The sequence below is a fragment of the Gavialis gangeticus genome, unplaced genomic scaffold (assembly GCF_001723915.1).
Source record: "Gavialis gangeticus isolate Ggan-Ray unplaced genomic scaffold, GavGan_comp1, whole genome shotgun sequence".
NCBI classification, from domain to species: domain Eukaryota; kingdom Metazoa; phylum Chordata; order Crocodylia; family Gavialidae; genus Gavialis; species Gavialis gangeticus.
Genome location: NW_017729025.1, coordinates 89,161,156 through 89,181,867, shown reverse-complemented (window position 1 = coordinate 89,181,867; position 20,712 = coordinate 89,161,156). Strand labels below are relative to the sequence as shown.

Here is a 20,712-nt window from a genome sequence, read left to right as displayed (position 1 = left end):
GTATATTGAAGAGTTATATAGGTGCGTAGATTAAAATATTGCCTTTTCATGGCTAGGGGAACGCACGTGCACGCGCGCACGCACGCACGCAATAAAATCACTTTACATATCAAATATAACTAGATGTGGCAGAGAATATTTCTCTCCTTTCTTAGGAAAGACCTAAAACTAAAGACAGAATAATGTTCTGAAGACTAAATGATATTGAAGTATTTTTATATTGATAAGAACTCTTATATTTTATTTTTTATATTTATGTTGGAAAGTAATACTTAAAAAACTCTCTGTAAAGTCTGGGGCTAGGGACTGATGTTCAAAAAGCCTGAGCCTGAATTGATTCAGTTTTTGCAGGTTAGTCTAACCTGGCTAAAATCAGTTTTGTGACCAGACAGACATCCAGGAAATGCAGGCACATGCTTGCAGTGGCTCAGGTTAGAAACCAGGGAGCGGTAGAGCAGCCCTCCCTTCCCTTCCACAAGGCTGAGCTGAGGGGGGCATGGCTTGGCCCCTGCAGGATGCTCTGATTTTTTTTTTTTTTTTCCCACGCCCCTCTCTTTCCTAAGCAGCCCGGCAGGGAATGTTTATCCCCTAACTCAGTGTTTATCGACCCATTTAAAAAAACAAAGCCTCTCTCCTTTAACTAGTGGAGCTCTTAAACAGCTCTTCCAAGGAAGGACGTGAAGCTACCTGTTGATTAGCTCCAAAAAGTCTGTTGCCTGTTGTCTGCCACATCATGGACTGTAGCCAGTATGTGGTCTGCTAGATAATGCTGAAGTGTATGCGTAAGGCAGAGGGGAGGGAGGAATAATCCCTGTATAGCAAGGAGAAGCCAGGCAGATGCTCTGTGACTGCAAGTCTGTGCCAGAGCTCTGGCCAGGGAGCAGAGAGGAGGGGCCAGCTCTGCTGTATAGCAGATCACCCTGCCCAGCCCAGAGAACATACTGGGATGCTGGGGGACTCTGATTTAACTTTAACCAGGAAGGGGTCTAGGACAGACGTTGCATAAACTGGCTTGAGCCAAATCATTTAAGTCTGATACTACATTCAAACAGATTTATCTCAAACTGGTTCCAGCCATTTTCAAACCGGTTGATGTGTGCTAAACTTCTGTTCTGTAACAGGTTTAAACCAGTTTCTGATCACTTAAACTGGTTTAGGTGTAATGTCTGTCCCTAACCTCTCTGTCAAATAATAATGGCAAAGCACAACTATCAGCTTTGAACATGTCTTTTGAAAAATATACCTGTTACATTAAATCTATTTCACTGGGAGAGTAGGGCAGTGAAAATGGTAAGTAGCATTTGTGGGTCTGTAAACGGGTTAAGATATACACACGTGCTTTAAGGAGGGGAAAATTTGAGGACTGTTTGAGGAGGAATAGTGGAAAAGAAAACTGAAATCCATGTTCCATATGTGCTGTGCTGCTCTGTAAAATAGCTCCAATATTACTGGCCATCAGAAAAGAGCCTTCTCTCCCTTTGTTCTCCCTTCTCTTCCTCCCCTCACCCTTCTCTCCCTGTCTTCCCTACCTCTGCCAAAGAGATTCCTCAGGGAGAGGCAGAGTACTAAAAGAGGGAGGTAGAAGCCTAACGATTTTTACTTGTATGTTTTAAGAAGTCATTTTGTTCAACATGCATTGAACAAAAGTTTAGGATAGGTTCACCTCTCCTTCACTTTTGACTGGCTGGTTCAGAAGATAACTTTTCTTCCTCTAATGTAGGGCTATGCAGGCTAAACTTTTAAAACTTCTGCATGCAGTTAGAGTATATGCACCCATTTTTATCAGTTTGTTGTGAGGAAATTTGAGTGAATCTCTCTAAAATAGAACATCAAGGGACTGGTAATTCTGCTCAAACTAAAATCAAGAATGATATATTATTAATTGACTATGGCTCTTGCATTATGATTAATTAGAATAACTTAATGTTATAAATCTACCATAATGTAAATATTTAATAAGTACTGAGGGTAGAACTGTTCTGTGTCCATTTTCATGCGACTCATGTACACTCAGAGGTACACGTAAAAGGGTTTGTCTGCCCTTACTTTGGGTGACCCTACTGAATCGTGATTTTTGACATTTGACTTTGATGTGGCTAGGAATTCATCTTTGAATTCAAAGTATTATGCAGAAATAAACTAATCTTCAAAATGACCTTAGAAGATAAATTAGTAACATCATACCTCAGTGGGATATGTTGAAGAAGCAAGAGTAATGTGATTTGATCAGATTCACAGGAGAAGATAGTTGCTACACCCAGATTAGATGCTTACATTTTAGGTCTGGATTTCTCATACACTTTAGAATTTGCTGTCTGAAAGGTAAGAAGAAGATTGAAAAGATTCATGTTAGCCTTGATGTTGTGAGACTGAGCAAGCAGGGGAGGTAACAGGAGTCACATTCACCATGAATTTCTGTTTCAGTTGTGAGCTTTTTAAGTTAGCTATTCATAACACTATCACTATTGGCATGCAGCTATATTTAGAATCTTACACATTCAGTGCACAGATGGTGGTTCTGAATTCAGCTTTTACAGTTTTTGGTGAATGGGAGTTTAGGTACATTATGATAATTCAGAACAATTTGCACATGCTCAATGGCTATTGTACATCAATGAATGTCTCGGCTGTTTCTAATTTGTTTATCCAAAATATTTTATTACAGTGCTTAATAGTTTACATTATTGATTGTCTCCATAGAGTCACGTTTAAAAATTAAATATGGGTAAAGCTGTATAGAATAACAAAAAAAAGCAATCCTATTTACATAAACATAGACACAGAACAGACTTTTATAAGGTGGACTTTTAGAAGTCCTCTAAATGCATCTCATTCATAAAAGCTAAGCAAGGCTGAAGTGCTGTCATCTCCCAAGACACTTAGACTCACAGATCACCTTATCACTGATTTACAGCAGGAGTATCAAGCATTCAACCTCCAATAGCATTCCATCCAACTTACTGGGCTACTAGCAGACCATGAAATTTGGAGCTGTGGTTAGCAGTGGGCAGGGCCTACACCAGAAACTGGCCCAGTGGCAGCAGGGGTGTGAGTGAAGGCTCTGCTGGCACAGCTTCACTTGCCCTTCAGCTACTCAGCCTATCGCTACGTGTTCCACGTTCATCACAACAAGTGTCCACTTGCCCCACTGCCACCAGCCCTGGAAATCTAACCTACCAAGAAGTCCTATGGTCTGGATCCAGCTTGGGGCATGGTGTGAGTTGGACATCCCTGCTTTAAAGGATAAAATTAAGAGCACCTCTATACAAATTAGTAGCTTCAAGTATGAAGCTGAAAATGATTTCATGTATATTAAATTTTACACAAAGTTAACAGATAAAGTTAAGGACCTACCTGGGTTTTTGTTATCACCTGAGCCTTAGGCAGCCTGAGAAATCTGCTACAAGCCATCAGTGTCTGATAACAATGCCATACACTCATATAGTACTAGTACACTCATATACTACTAGTACTAGCGAGGATCTCAAAGTTCTTTGTGTTGCAATTCTGTTTCCAGCCTTCCATGATTGTTACCTAGGAAAACAGAATTTATCATACTAGGAAATTACAGTATGTCCTCTCTCTTGTTCTGTCAAGAAAATTTGATTTCTGATGCTTTGGAGGAAAGTACTAAGGAGAGAAATATTTTCTCTTACTCCTTTCCTGCTCCACAGTGGTCCTTCCTGACCCTTATGGCAATCAGTTTTATTTAAATTGTAGGATTGAAGTTCCCCAGTTAGCATGCATAATAACCATTAATAATAACCATAATGAATCTTGTGAATGAAGAATGGGAGTAAGAGAAGATCTGTGTTCTGTTGGTTTGACATTGATTTGCTATGTAACCATGAGAAAGTGACTCAACTTTCTTTTTCTCTGTGCAACTTGCAATCTTAATTTTACAAGGACAGCCCTTGAAAAGTCTAATGGAAGTATTAAGAGGTCTTAAAAAAATTGAACCAGGTTTTGAAAAAATGACAGTGAGGAACTGTGCCCCCCTCTACACATTGCAGGTATTGAACAGTTACCTGGTTAATTGTACAATTACTTGGAGACCGGCTACATGTGCAAAGTAGCTATCACACAACAAAAAGCTCCAACCAGCTATAAAGTTAGACCTAAAACATTTGTACTGGCTTTATAACTGGTTGCTATCAAGCATTAATTTGCACATGTAGCGGGGAATCCCTGTGGCTGCAAGCTGCAGGAGTGCAATATACCCAGTATAAAAACCCTGAGCATTACAGGAGCCATGATCCCCACGGTTTCCCACAGCCCTGGACGCTAAAGCTCGGGGGTGCAGGAAACCCCCAGTCCCTGGAGATCGTGCTGATCCTTCAGCCCCAGAGGTTGCTCCGTGCCTCTAGGATAGGGGGGGATCACCGCTGCAGCAATCTTCTGACCCTGGGGGTTTCCCCACACTCCTAGGGCAGTGAAATCACTGCAGCAGTGATCCAGCCCTAGGATTGCATGGGGTGCCCCCCCACAGCTGGGAACCCACAGCACTGGCAGTGAGCTGCGATGGAATCTAATACACGATCCCACAATCATACCTCCTGCCATGCACATGTGACATGGCAAGAGGCACAGTTAGGTGAACCGTGCTTTAGATGTGTCGTGCTTTTACCTTCTTGTGTAGAGAGGGACCTGAGAGGTACAACACTTAATTTTTAGTTTCTCTTTGCTTTATGGTTATGTATGGATAATCAAAAAGCCCAAGGTGGAATTAATTCAATCTACGCAGCTTTCTAAAAGCTGTGTAGATTGGACTGTTAATGAACAGAATACATGTTCACTCAGTAGTTGGCCAAGACAGGCAAATGCCTGCACTGGCCAAGGCTAGAAGTGCTAGTGGGCTGCAACCCACTCGCGCACACCTCCCAGCTCTAGTGGGCTGCAAAGCCAGAGGGCCCCGCCCCCTCACCCACCGTGTCTCTGGCAGGGGGCAGTGAGGGGGGAATTGACCCCCACTCCAGCATCCCAGTCAGGGTCTACACAGTGAGGAGAGGAAATCCCCTAGGGCTGACAGGTGGGGGGCTGGCAAGGAATCAGGGCTGGGTTGTTCACAGCCTTGCAGAGCCACATTGTGGGGAGAAAGCCTCCACCTCGGGATCTCTCCCCCACCCACTGTGGAGACATTAGCTGGGGGACCCGGGCTGGAGTGGGGGTTCAGTCCTTCCCGACCCTCCTGTCCCCTTGCAGCTGATGGTTGGTGCGCAGGCAAGGGTGCGGGGTTGGGGTGTCTGCAGTCCAGTGGAGTGCTGACACTGGACTGCAAACTCACTGTGCAGACCCCGGCTAGGGAGCCAGGGCTGGAGTGGTTCCCCATTCACAGATTCACAGAAGTTTAGGGCTGGAAGGGATCGTGTGAGATCATTGGGTCTATTCCCCCTGCTCTGGGCAGGAAGGACGTCTGGGGTCAGATAACCCCAGCAAGGTGTGTGTTCAGTCTCCTTTTGAAGATCTCCAGGGTAGATGCCTGCACAACCCCCACTGGGAGTCTATTCCAGAGTCTGGTCACATGAACCATGAAGAAGTTTTTCCTTATATCCCATCTAAAATCTTCTAGTTTATTCCTTGCCCAACCACCCTGATATTGAGAGATGGGGGGAGGGGGTGGGCCTGGGGTAGCTGAACCACATTCTGTGGGGTGTAAAGCCTCCACCCCCTGCTGTGTAGACCGTGACTGCGGGGAGGCAGGGCCAGGGTGGGGATTCATTCTCCCCATCCAGAGCTATCTTAAACCGGTTTTGGCCATTTTGAAAATGGTCTATGTTCACTAAACATCTGTTCTTTTACAAATTTAAAACAGTTTCCAATCACTTATACTGGTTTATGTGTGTTGTCTGTCCCTAGCCTGTCTGTTTATGTTGAATAAACAATGAAGTTGCTAACTAAAATAATAAAAAAAATTTCAACCCAACTGAGTCATGGGAACCATACAAGTTGTCCTTTTGTTATCTCAACAGAAAAAAAATGCAAATTGAACTTCAAAATCACTTTCTAGAAGGATCAGCTGGGTCTTTGAGGATAGTACTGTGTTCTTCAGTCTGTGCACCAAAGGAGCTTGGGGTTTCACTTTCATATCAAGCAAAAATCTGTCTTTATTATGTCCATTTGACCTTTCTTTTCCTTTCTAGAGTTTACGTATGTTCTGGCATAAGGCCAGCCTAACCTTCTTCAGTGCAACTCCAGTATGTGTAGAAAGAGACCTCTCTTTTCCTTTTCCCCAGCATGGGCTCTCCAGCAGCAAAAAGAGCAAAACTAACCCATTCTTTACTTCCTTCGTCTTACTCCCATGCTTTTATTAATTTGCTTCCTTCTCACCATCTGCCATTATATATTAAAGTTACAGTAAGGGTTGGATTTGGGGTTGCAAATAGTTTAACTTCAACAAGAGCTGTGCTTTTTAAAGTCCATGGGAGTTTTGGTGTACAATTCATTGGGAGCAGTTAGGCCAATTTTGAGTAGTCATATTTCCCACCCTAATATATTGATTAAAGTTAGTGAAATTGTTCTCTTACTTTCTCAGGGTTAATGAAAGCTGATGAAATATTAGCCTGTTCCTATTATACACTCTGCTCCTTCTTTTTAAAACAATCTATATTTTGTTTGCACTCAGACTCTTAAGAATCATCTGAGTATTTTCAAGCAAAATTTATTAAACTTGAGTTCATATAACTTTTAAGTACCAAAGTATATATACAGTCTCTTTGATTAATTTGTAAAGAAGGTAGTCTACACTTATGCTTTCACATTAAAGGACAACACCATTAGGACTTGGCAGACTTTCAAACAAGAGAAAAATAGTTATTGTAACACATTACATAATTCCCTTAGTCATGTCCCACTATGACAATCCAGTCAGAACCTGACAGACTAGTTTGCTTGGTATCTACAAGCATTGTACTAGCAATTACCTTCTAAAACAAGCCTAACCATCATATTTGCTTGCAGACAGTACACCTCTCAAGTAAGATATGCATGCTGTTTTTTGGAAGGCAGAATGAAGAATAATAGATGGTTCCAGAATTACAGCTGCTTGGAGCAGGGCTAGAGCCTAATATTCAGCTCACTACCCTTCTCCCTTTCTGTTTCCTGCTCAGATAAAATATACACTGTGAACCCTCTCACAGACATGGGCCTTACTGGCAGCAGGCCTCGGTTCAAAGTCACAGGACTGCTGAACATCCCATTGCATGTTGGGGAGTTGAGGGGGGAAGGAGTATGGATTTCCATGGTTTTCTACTCATCTGGGGGCTTTCCCCTGCCTCAGATATTAGTCTGACCCATATTCATGGGACATTTGCTTCAGCCCATGGCAATTTCCTCCTTTTACCTTCTGTTCCCAGAGATAGTGTTTTTTGATAGCTATTAGCCACAAGAGTCAGTGAAATACTTGCCATTATGCTTAGTTTTCCAAATGTTGTATTCCGTAAGGACAAGGGCATCCTTAGACACTACCTGAAGTTCTTGCCTAACTACCCTTTTTTTTCTTCCCCAAGCCCCATGTCAACACAGGTGAAGTGAATATTCTTGTATTTGGAGAAAACATAGGGAGAGAGAAAATCTTTCAAGTTCTATATAACATTTTGCTGATAATATTGAATGACAATCACTTTCTACTCACAGGTTATCTAGGTATCTCTTATCAGGATGTACTAGCAAGTAATAAACACCACCTGCCCACCCCCCGGTCATGTCAAGTCACATTGATTAGATTTAATCTAGCTTCTGCCAGTTTCTTCATAAATGTCTCAGTTTCCAAGATCTATAGATCTACTACCTGGAGTCTGTTGATTCATTTTACACTATTCTTTGGTGTAGGCTTTCAAATCTGTTATCCTTATTGGTAGAATTCTTTCTATCCTCCTGCTGAGAGAACTGTTTGTAGTTACTAAGCGTGGTATCTATATGGATATTCACTTAGTTACTTATCCTACAGCAGTTTGTTCTTTGAGGTTTGTTATCCATACAATTACAAAATTTACCCTACAACCCTGCTAATTGGAGTGTTTTTCTCTGGGATTTTGTTTGTCAAAGGAAATGAATTGCTGTTGGGGATGCCTTACCCCTTATATCCTCAGCTGTAATAGTCAGAAGAGTATGAAGAGAACAGCCGAGACCTCAATAGATACTGATGTTCAAAAAAAAATCTATCTTTTACACATGGGAAGCATACACAACAAGAGTAGAACCTGAGTGATCAACACATCTTGAAGAATCGCAGCTACAGAAGGGTTAATTTCAGTTGCATTAGAGACAGGGAAAATGCTAGTATCCATCAAATGGAAATAGTGAAAACCAAGCAAAGAGAAATGTTTGAGATTCTTAGTTGCTAACCTGTAGCTTGAAAAAAAATTGATAGGGACCCCCTAAAAGAAGTAAAATAGTTGCTGAAATCAATTAAATGTTCTTTGTGTAATTGGTGCATATTTTAAAATCAGTCATAGGAAAGCACTTCTAATGCCATTGACCACTTTAACAACATGCACTATTAATAGCAACTCAAATATGATGCATCTTATTATCAGAAATGTGTGTGTTATGTAGTGCTGCTTTACATAGATAAGACAGCTTGATCTAATGCAGTGGTTCTCAGACTTTTAAAACTCGAAAGGCACCCTGTTTCCAAAACTAATTTATTTATTACAGTGCTTTTTTTTTCTACCTCGTTGCACTCAGCAGCAGCATTAAAAGCATCTCCTGGCACCCCAAGTTTAAAACTATAAAAAACCTATTAAAATGTTCAATAACATATGAAACTTGTATCCTCACCATTGGGTAATATTCAAGGTGAGTCCTGACAAAATTTACAAATTATTTTCAGCACAATGAAATCCTGCCACAGTGCATAGGATGGATTTGAATGGACCTGCAGTGGATTTAAGTGATCCTATTAAGAAGCTCACCCAACTTCAATAATTGTTTATTATGAGACCTTATAACCAAATGTTAGCTTGCTGACCAGGCCTTGTACAGACATTTAGTTTCTCCTGCAGGAGTTACTGTTTTTCCAGGAGAAAATATGAGGATACAGATATTCAGGATTTTTCTACTACAGCAAAAATGGCCATTTCAGGAGAGAACTAACCCAGGAACAACCAGGGTTAAATCACTCCCAGGAGAGTTTCTCCTGGAAGAGCAAATGTCTGTACTTTACCTTTCTGAAAGAAGCCACAGCATAGTCTGTTCTCCAATATGCCGGAGTGCTTTGCTCCCCTTCTTCCCCCCACCCCCCCCCAAAAAAAAAAGTAAGTTGCTTGGGCTGGCTGGACTCCCAAGCAGGGAGCAAAACATTCCCTCTTCATAATCTCGCAAGGTGCAGCAGAAGGCGCAGGTTGATTCTGAGCTGTCTGGGTCAGCCACTCAGGGGTTCCCTTTGTACTGCTGTCATCTTTTGCTAGAAAGACTGAGGGAGTCTGCAGAGTACACTGTGCTGTGTGTACATGGCCTCCTTGGCTGTATAGCATCAGCACTGCAAGTTCTGTGCTCTTCAAGGCTTAGCATTCAAAAGTACATTCAGACATCCCTGGGTAAGTTTTTCTACCAGGAGAACAAACCTGGAAGAATTCTGAGAGGCCATTTGAATGTGTATGTGCAGTCTAAGATCACAAACTGAATAGGGCTTCAATACATTTCTACAACCAAATCAAAAAGTAGACATCCTTTAGAAAAATAAAGGAAAGACAGCAGTCATCACTGCAGTCAATTCAGTCTTTTAATTCAAGCAGAGCAAAGGTAGCTTCAGTAGTTTAGCAGTTAAAACAAGTGAGAAACATAGGTAGCTAATATCAATAAACATTTTCTTTCCTATTTAAGAATTTCTAGTATAGTAGATGCTTCCTTCCTCACCCTGAGGCTGTACCTGAGGTGGCCAAGCACAGCTCCCAATGCTATGGCTGTTCCAGGGGCTCACACTCTGGCAACCAGCCCACATGGCCCTTTCCACAGCCCCAGTAGTGGGGGGACCAGTTGAGCTGAAAAACCCAGCCTCTGCCCACCCACAGCAGAGTACGCTGCACAGAATATGGGGGCTACCTGGGAGCAGAGCAGCAGCTGGGGAAAGAGTGAGCACATCAGCACCCTGGTTGAAAATCACTGATCTAGTTAATAGGATGCAATAGGACTGAGGAAGTCTAGTTCTTCTCTTTCCTTTTTTTCTACACTTGTTGTGGGGCTTTTGATAACACACTCAGCTTTTCTGTGCCCCAGCATTTTTGCAAAATGAGCAGTTGGACATCGTCACCAGGTATGATCATCTTAATCACCACAGCACTTATCTATTTGAGACAGGTGGTAAAAAAAAAAGTAGGGAATTTGGAAGAAAGTTATACAAATAAGTAAACTTTTTCAAGTCTATCAGTTTGGGGATTAGTTAAATTGCTGGACATTAGCTGAAACTTTCTATCTAATTTATTGGATATAAAAATCTTGCTTTTTTATTTGCAGTTAAGCTATCAGCTGAAGGTGGGTGTCATGTACTGCAAAGGTGGACAAAGCACAGAAGAGGAAATGTACAACAATGAATCAGCAGGGTCAGCCTTTGAAGAGTTCCTTCAGCTGTTAGGAGAACGAGTTCGACTGAAGGGGTTTGAAAAGTATCGTGCTCAGCTGGACACCAAGAGTAAGACGGCCTTTATTTTTTTCCAATTCTAACAAAATATGTCATGATCAATAATTGACACTTCTCTCACATTTCTTTTTAAAAAATCACCTTCTTTGCTACAAACCAAAAGTTGTTCTCTATCAAACATCATAAGTGAAAAAAGCAAACATAAAATAACTCGTACCTACTTGGTTTCTCATCATTTTAATAACAAATCATTGCACTTTTAAACATATTCAGCTACAAAGTGGTAGCTAAAACTTTGATGTAAAGGTGTTCCAAAAACCCAAAGTAAAAAATGAGTGTGCTATGGAATTATTGTTAATGTATTGGCGCATTACACTACACAACAGCACTGCCTCAGTTATGCATTATTAACTTCAATATTCTTTTTTTTTGCTTTTTTGATGATATCTTAATTATCTGTCTTCACCAAAAACAACATTTTAAAGATCCAAGTTTATAATCTCAGGTTGGTAAATTAATAAATTGTTTTAATGCTGTGACCAGCTTATAGTCTGCTTCCCCTGGGCATTTATGTTGTGTTGCTCCTGCTGAATTTATTCTAGTCTATTCTTTTTTATATTTTTTATAGAGTTTGTCTCTGTGAACTAAACTATATTAGGCCAACTGTACCCACCCAGCTTTGCTGTAAAGCACAGGGTTGCAAAAAAGCAGTTGAAAAAGATTTAATGCAGTATTATCTGCAAATATAATATTCTGCTCTTGAATGAGAGGGACAGCATAAATTTTATGAAGTAGATTTATCAGACAATACATGTTTTGTTAGTCTGTGTGTGCTCTATTTTAAAATCTATTTAAAAACTGAAAGAAATACCTGTGACCCATGTTTGACTAATTCGATTAACCCCATTTGTGTTGAAGTCCATTGTTATCTTCCTAACTTGCAGTAAAGGAACTTAACCTGAGTCATGAAAGAAAAAACTAAAATTCAGTGCAGCAAAAAATGGCCTGTTTCCATGATTCTGCTACCCTCAGCAGTGTAATGGGTAATTGAGAAACTATCAAAAATCTGAAATAGCCCTTCTTAAATATTACCTTAAAAGCATGTTTTAAGAATACACAAGGGCCTTCTTCAGCCATTGAGCCCAGTCTCCTCCTATTGCAGGCAACTGCATTATATATAATCCCATTTATAAAGTTGTAAAGCTCCATCTTGAAGCTAGATAGGTTATTTGCCCCCACTACTTTTATTTGCAGGTGCATAGTGGCAGAGCAGTTATGGCATCTCTCTACCAATGTAGTGGCATGCTGAAGGCCATACCCAATCAACCCAGTTACCATTAAATAGTCATCAAATGGTTACCAAGTAATATGGGATGATGAATCAGAGGGGGCCCACTGTGATGGTAGTCGTGTCATTCTTTTGTATGCTCTTAATACCCTCTTTTGTACACTCTTGACTACAAAAACCAGCATGCCTTAACTGTCCTAGCATAATGCACTATCTGAACTTGAGATGTACCTTTAACCTTGACTGCTATTAGAAAACTGTTCTGCAACCAAGCTCTCCTGTTGTTTAGAAATCTTCTAGTTTTCAGCCTAAATTTATTCATAGTTAATGTATACCTATGTGTTCTTGTGCTACTATTGTTGTTTAACTTATATAGCTACTTTTCCACTCTGGTTTTTACCCCGCAGATGTATTCATGAACCGGAGTCATGAATAACATCATTCAGTTAGTACTGAAGTGCTCCCTGCCTTTGTTTTATCAGGGTAAACAAGCCATGATCTTTTAGTTTTGTGAGAGCATCTTCATTTCCCTGTCTTTTCCTAATAGCCATTTTGTTATACCTGTTTGAATTCCCAGTTCCTATACCTAGTTTGCATTCCTTTTCTTTGAATATGCTTGACCAGAAATTTATCCACCATTCCAGATGAGGTCTTACTAGTGTCTTGTTCAAAGGCATTAGTAATTTCATATCTCTGCGTTAATAATTTCATACCTCACTTGGTATATCCTGGGATTGCATTTTCCTTTTTCACAGCTGCATCATGTTTATTATTTTTATAACCAGTAAATAGTGTCAAAATCAACTACATGAAAGTACATTACCATCTTGAAGTGGTCAGTATTCAGCTATGTCAAAGTAGTGTCATCTAACCCAGTTTTTCTATAATCAGCTACAACTGAGATTATGTAGGAGGACATGGAAAGAGCTAGGGAGGGGAGAAGCAAATATTTTGATTCCTGGTGGGTGTTTTAATGGGTGGATGAATGATCTTTCTCTGGTATTTTTTCCCATTTGAACTGGGCTTGTATTGGAACTTGCATTCAGAATTGGCAAAAGTTCACCTCTCAAATTCTTACAGACAGATAAATCTGTTAAATGCAAATGTTGTAAACTCTTCAGATTGTGCATTAATTTGCAAAAATTAATTGTTGCAACAATATGCTGTAAGGATGGTTTTCATGTAAATAATACTTTGATAAAGCATATCTTTGTTAATATGGGAAGCAATCACTAGATAAATATTTTCACTCTGCACCTGAAAAAATATTGCAACATATCTGGCATCAGTACACATTGAAGCAGGTTTAACATTTTCTCAGGTTTTAAACCTTGATGTTCATGCTGGTGCTCTGCAGGTCATTAAAGTATGTTGCATTAGTATTTCACATTAGCAGGCCTCACTTTTGTTGTCTAAAATAATGTTTTCCAACTGTGTTCTATGGAACCTGGGCTTCCACAATAGGTCACCAGAGGTTTCACAAAGAGATTGGAGGTAATGGTGGAGTGGGCCAGGTCACCTGGCTCTGCATCATTCTTTAGGATAAGGTTAGGGATAGGGGTTCCACTACAGAATAAATTATATGAAAGGGTTCCATGACCTTAGGAAGTTTGAAAACCACTACAGAATAACTCTAAGCTGAAATTGTATGATTTTTAGAGCATGATCTTATGATTCTGTCCCTATTATGGTATTTCCATTCTAATATTATAAAAGCCTAAGTCTGTCTGTCTGTCTGTAACACTATTTGCATTCTGATTGGCTGACGGAAACAGCCAATCAAAGTGCTCCAAGTGTGGGGGAATGCTGCCATGATTCTGAAGGACCAGATAGAGAGTGGGGGAGCTGAGGCCAGCAGCGCAGTATTATATATAGGCGGCAGCGCTCCATCCTAGCCCCCCACCCCCCCCGGTCATTCTTGATGGGCAGTTGGCTAGTATACTACACAATTGTAGTATTCCACCTTCAGACTACTTTGAAATATCTTAATTCAAAGATTTGTTTCTGATGTATTCTTGCCATATAAAATTGCTGGTATATAAAACCCACAAAATACCATGCATAATGTTGTTCTTGTGATGGTGTGTTTTGCTTTTACAGAAATTGGTAAGTACATGTTCCAGGTGGAGCCAAGCACACCATTTAAATTGCATGAAGGGGCACAGGAAGATTATATTATGATAAATTGTGAGGCTAGGGCAATCACACAGAGCAATCTGGATCATTTGTGTGAATGGGACAAGTATACCAAAATGCATTTTAACACAATTGAAGGCAAACTGAAATGTTCGGGAATGAGGAATACAGGCTATGTTTGCAAAATAGGACATGTTTTGGAAGACATGACACTGAAGTATTGAGAAGTCAAAGTAGACAAGCAACTCAATAGGAGCCTCCTGTGCAATAGTGAGGTAAAGAGCATAAATTGGGCTATAGTAATAGGAAAATACGCTATAGTAATAGGAAAATCTCTGTCCATTCTGCACTATAAATACAACCAGCAAAAGGAATACTGCATGCAGTTCTGGCGTCCGCGTCTTGAAAAGAATGTTGAAAAATTGAAGAGAATGCAGAAAAAAGCCACAAAAATTATTCAAGGTTTAGAGAAAATGTCTGAATTTCTTGACGTAGACTTTGGTCTGTTTAGTGTAACAGAAACACTGAGAAGTCAGTTGATTACAGTGAATAATTACTTTCATGAGAATCTTGGGCTGTTTAATATAGTGGAGAAGGGTATAACAAGGACACATGACTAAACTGAAGCCAGAAATTACAAATTAGGGAAAGTTTTTTTTTAATGGCAAAAGTGAGTAACTACTGGATCAAACTACAGAGGAAAATGGTGGACTTTCCATTCTAGATACAGTATCTTAAAATCAAAACTGGATGCCTTCCTGAATGATATACAAGTTGTGCTGCAGATAAACACAAATTATTGGGCTTAATAACACGGGTAAGAGGGCAAAAATTAACAATTTACGATATGCAAGAGATCAGACTGTCTGATGGGAACCAGTGGTCCTTTCTGGCCTTAAACTCTGGAAATGCTGTTCCTCCAGAGAATGGAAATCTCAGCCACCCTCAGCAGAAAGAGCCTACTAGAAAATGACAGATTGCCTCTGCTGCCGCCTTAGAGGCTAGCAAAATGAGTTTTAACAATGTTACGGAATCGTAAGTATCTTGAATTGGACACTTCATCAGCACTGTTAAGAGCAGAGTCCATAGTTAACATAATTGCTTCCAGTTTACAGCAGCAGGAACTCAAAAATGATAATGGTCTTCTGTTATCTAGGAAATAACTAGGTTCAACAGCTGTCTCTATTTCTACACAGCCTTACATCTACAAGATGTTCTGTACTCAGTGGTCGATGATCTCTCCACATCCCTATAGAAACATTACAGGAGAAGTCCTGTGTGCTGCTACATCCATCAGTGTCTGAACACCTGACTGTGCTGATTAATAAGAAAGCATTTGATGAAGTCAGCAGAATATCGCAGGCAGATGCCAGCATATGTTACATCTACCCCTTAAAAACAAAAAAAAACAAGACAGCTGCTGCTAGGTACATTAATTTGGCTTTTACATTGTCCTTGGTTGTACAGGCTGTATATGTAAAAAATCAGGCACTAAGAACCATCAAAAGTCTCACCTTAAGAAAGATTTAAATAGATTTATTTAGAGAAAAATTATTTCTCACCAAGTTTGCAAATATGGTATTGCCTAAGTATTTTAGCTCTTAGGTATTTGCAGCCTTTTCAGTTAAATAGAATTATTTAAACTGGGACAGATTATAAAATTTTGTTGGTTAAATTCCTGCAACACAGCTTGGAGGAGCTAAGAGTTCTCATTTCTGAGGGTCTTCTGACAGTAGTAGATTCCTTGGACACAGTGGTGAAATTTAGAGCAATGGCCATCACCATGCACACAAATTGGTGATTACAGATTTTAGTACTATCTAAAGAAATACAAACATTGGGGAAGTGATTTTTTGAGGCTGTGACCTCTTTAAGAACAAAATAGATATGCCTTAGACTAGCTTAAAAATTTATGAGCTCCTTGAGATTCTGCATCTCAACATCCAGAAAAAAACAAGCCAGATTACTCATTCCAAACAAGGACCTCTTCACCCATAATAATAGTCAGCAAGGGTCCTTGAACTTCTCAGGAAAAGACAGAGGCTCAAAGTTATGCCCTCCTTTGGAGTGGGAGTGCAAGTCAAAGTTTGCATGCTACATGTGGTAGTCAGGGTTCTTTCCTTTTAGCTAAACAGAACCAGACCATTCAGCATTTGCAGAAGGAATGAAGTGTCAAGCTATATCATCCCAGAAACTCAAAATGGTTGTCTTATTGTATACATTTGTTATGAGTTAGCCAAATAGATAACTCAAAGAAAAGTCAGTTACATACCCAGAAGTGTTGTACATGTGTATTCCATGCCCCACACGCCCTCCTTACTAATGCAGTGTCTTAGAATACCTGGAATTTCTTGTGGTGAAGGAACTGAGGGATGGGGTTTTGCCTGATTTCTATATTTTATGCCCAGGGAAATAGGAGACAGGGGTACCTTGTGTACAGGCTCTGCCCCAGTAGATACAACTGGACAATAGAAACTAGCTGAGTATGGGTAGTATAAGTACACTGACAGTGGGATATAAGTGGGCAGCATATCTCAAAGAACAGTAACTACTGTAGGGTACTTTACAATTCTTTTCTGCCATGGTATTGATACAAAAAGTCCCTGAGGAAAAAAAGATGTGGTAGTGAAGATTATTTAGGCCAAATGGATTGTGTTTAAACATCCCTGGTATGTAGTGGCCTACAGCTGTGAAACTATCTTCTCTTTTTTCCAGCTGTTTGTTCTCCAAAAGCCAAAGCCAGAGACCACCATCGTGATACAGTTCTTTCTGGATTCATTATCCAGGAAAATATTTCCTGGCTGGAAATTCTGCATCAAGTCAGCACGTAGGAAACTTAGAGTTGATTGTGAAGCTGCTTCTACAACAAACACTGTCTGTTCATTAGCTTGCAAGAAAGGTCAGGGTTCTAGTGTAGGTTAATTCATTAGCCCTCCACACCTTTGGCAGCATTTTACAAGGAACAAAAAATAGATGCATGATCCAAGACAGGATGTGAGGCTTTCCAACACAGAGGAAAGCTGATTTTTATATACCATCTGAAAATGTAATAAGATTTAATGTTAGTATTTGATGTCAGAGTGGAAAATTAAAGTTATTCTAGCTAAGAATTGTTTTCAAATATGTTAAGCTTAGTTCCTCAATATTTACTCTTAAAATGACTATCATAATGCTTACTCTAATTAACTATATTACAGTTGTCTGTAGCAGAGAGGTAGAATTCCTTTCATTTTAAAGATCATACATCCTTTCAGATGTACCTGTTTCTGATACATTGGAGCAATGAACTTTATCCACCATGGCTATGGACTTCAACAAATGCCATTGTTGAAAATAACAGTTGTTTATATTCTGTTTGCTTATTTCCATCTTGAATTGCAAAGGTAGTCTGTCATTTGGCAGCCAGGAATCTTTGGGTAGAAAATGCAATTTGGAAATGGCTTGCATTATAGAGACATTGTCGTCTTATTTTAAATTATGCCCACTATTTCCCAATCTCTCAAATTGTATTTTTATTGTTTTTATTTTGCCATTATACAACCTGTCTCTCATGTGCCAGGCCAAGGCCTGCCCACCATATGGGTGATCACTCAGACTAATCAAGCATGTCCTGAAGCTTTCAGTAGGGCGTAATCTCCTGCCCACTCCATCCCTAGTAGTTGGGTAGGGTCAGCTGACCCTCCTCTTTCTCCATATAAACCCCTGAGTCAGAACAGGCAGTGTCCAGGCAAGAGAGCTCTACCCAAAGCACGACCACTTTGCTATTCTCTCTGGCTTGATACTTGACTCCACTCTCTTACTGATCTCTTGGGTCCCTGACTTGGTCTATCCCAAGATTCTCCTTGCCCATATCTTACAGACTGCTCTGCCCTTAATATAATCAATGTCAAGAAACATGAGTTTATGGAAAATGAATCTTGTCAAACTGATTTTTTTTTGCTGAAATTGTTTGTTTGATAGAGATGAAGTTACTTTTAAGAAATGTCTATAAGCCTTTTGAATTGGTGCTACACATTTTGATTAAGAAACAAAAGTGATAGAATATCAACATGACACACATTTTAAATTTATTTTAAAAACCTGGTGAACTCCTAGGTGGGAATATGATTGTAAATGAAGAATCACCATCAAGTGGGTCTGTTTTCAATAGGGCACTACAGGGATCAGTCCTTAATACTACATTATTCAATATTTTTATCAGTGTCCCAGAAACAAAACATCTTGTTGATAAAGTTTGCAGATTAGAAATAGATTGTGGCAGTAATAAATAATGATGATGACAAATTTTGATCAGAAAAGCTGTATGGGAGGGCAGGGAAAGGTAAAATGTAAAATCACACATTTAGGAACAAGGAATACAGGCTATGATTACTAGACTAAGGGAGGGTGGGGACTGTATCTTGAGACCTGGTACATGTTCATTTAATAGCGCAATGGGATTTGAGCTCTGATCCCAACAATTGTTCCTCCTGCCATGTCACGCATGCATGGCAGGAGGCATGATTGTGGATCAGGTCCCAATCATGCTATTACTACTAGCCAATCATAATCCCAGGCCTCCCTTGCACCAGCAAGTTGAAAGCTGGTTGTCATGGCCTCACATTCAGAGCTGACAATCAGTGGCTTGAATGAATGCCACACCGGGAAACTCTGGAATTTAATGTCCCCAGCAGGTTTGATGACCCCTTTTGGCTCCCCCCACTGGCAACCTCTAATCCCCTGCAATTGGCAGCCTGGCAAGAGCTGCTGGGCACAGAGTTTAAAGTTCCCAGTGGCGGAGTGCTTTCTTTGATTGTCAGTGAATCAGCTGATTATTGGCTCTGGTCACTTGTTAAATTTAAAGATGCCATTCAAACCAGCCATTTAAACGGTCTACATTGTGTGTGGAACATTTTTATGGCTTGTTTGCTATTTTGTGGCTCCTTAAATGGGTGCATGTGTAGCACCCTTCATGTTTATGCCACGATTAACACATTAATTGCAGCATAAATGTAATGTGTAGAGGGGACCCTGGAAGTTATGGGTATTAGTATTGATTATTATAGCAGATGTTGAACCAGTGAGAGAGGCCTGCACATGACTTTGTCAGGAGGTTGAAGAAACCTGTGCCCAGCAGCAGAGAGATCCAAGACAAGTGGGCTTATTCTTCCACTGCAGCCTTCATTCACCTTTGCAGCCATCGAGAAGTATGCCTTCTGTATCTTCCTGCTGTACTGTCGAGGTGTTTGTGTTGTGTTGGATTGCTCTTCATCTGATACTTCACCTTTGACCGTACCACCATGGGTGACCCTACCAGGAGTACAAGCCTCTTGGCACTATTGTTGTTATGGTCATCGGTACACACAAGCCTCTCCATGCCATCAAGGAAGCAGTTCATAGAGAGGAGACGGAAACAGTGATTCAAAGAAGACTTGGGGGTCATGGTGCATTAATCAGCTGAACATGAGTTCCACATTTAGGAACAAGAAATACAGGCCATGATTACTAGACTAAGGGAGGGTGGGGATTGTATCTTGAGACCTGGTGCATGTTCATTTAATAGCGCAATGGGATTTGAGCTCTGTTCCCAACAATTGTTCCTCCTGCCATGTCACGCATGCATGGCAGGAGGCAGGTTTAATGCTGTGACCGGAATAGTTAATGTGTTCCTTAAATCTTGAAAGAGTAGAACAAGGAGGTTTTATTAACCTCTGTATCTTGAACCAGTGCTGGATGCTATGTCCAATTTCAGAATCCACCACGCAAGAAAGAGATTGGAAAATGGGACAGAGTTCAAATACGAGCCATCAGAATGATTAAAGAATTGGAAAATGTCCCTTACAGTGAGTGTCAAGGAGCATTTAGTTTATTTCATTTCGCATAGAGAAAGTTAAGAGAAGTGGATCGCAGTCCTACCTGCAAGACAGAAGTTTTATAGTGGCGTAGCCCTCAATCTGGCAGAGAAAAAAAAAAAAAAATGTGCTGGCTGGTGATTCAAGTTAGACGAATTCAGATAAGAAATGAAGCATGCTTTCAAGAGTGAGAGCTGTTAACCCTTGGAACAGTTTATCAAGTGTTGTGGTGTGCTTGTTATCACTGAAAACTTTCCAAGTGAAGGTTGATTGTTTTTCCTAGAAGATGCATTCTAGGTCAAATAGGACTTAATTAATTTGCAGATGGCCTATGTTCTTTGTATTATATAGAGGTCAAACTTCCTTCAAAAGCATTCCATTCCCTAATCACAGATGTTACTGGAAGGGGAATGATTTCCTTTGAAGTCAGCTGCTTCTCACTGTAATAGGGTGCTTCTCTGGGGACAACCGGGAACCCCCTTGTGGTACAGTGGTACCTACTCCAGTTCCCTAATCTGGTTGGTTAGTCAGTTTGTCTGTCTGTCTCTCACCTGCCATGTATCGATGTTATTTGAGATGTTTCGTCGAGTGGCCATCTTTAAGTAACCTGAGCCTAGGCTGCAGGTGCCTTGCTTGCAGGGCTCTGCCCCCGTTCTCTTTCTCCTGCTCCCCCCCCCCCCTTTCTGTTGGTGGGCGGAGGCCTGTCCCTGCTGGGTTCCAGCCTGTCTTATTTCTTTGTCCAGGCTCTGAGGCCCTCCTAAGTCTCATTCCAAAACCATCAAAGTAGGTCCAAAAAACAATACGTGGTCATCGGGATACTCCTTTCCACCAGGCCATTCTGGTGCTCACACAAACAGTTCTTGGATATGCTCAGCCACACC

The 20,712-nt window shown here is 40.5% G+C and overlaps 1 protein-coding gene across 3 annotated transcripts in view; it reads left to right on the top strand.

The window, feature by feature from the left end:
- The window catches only part of SIPA1L1 (signal induced proliferation associated 1 like 1), a 355,154-nt gene that overhangs the window by 197,795 nt on the left and 136,647 nt on the right, over nt 1-20,712 (top strand). For all 3 annotated transcript variants that reach the window (XM_019519136.1, XM_019519135.1, XM_019519134.1), the window contains exon 7: nt 10,453-10,627. In XM_019519136.1, the coding sequence (XP_019374681.1) occupies nt 10,453-10,627 (175 nt within the window). The remainder of the gene's footprint in view (nt 1-10,452; nt 10,628-20,712) is intronic.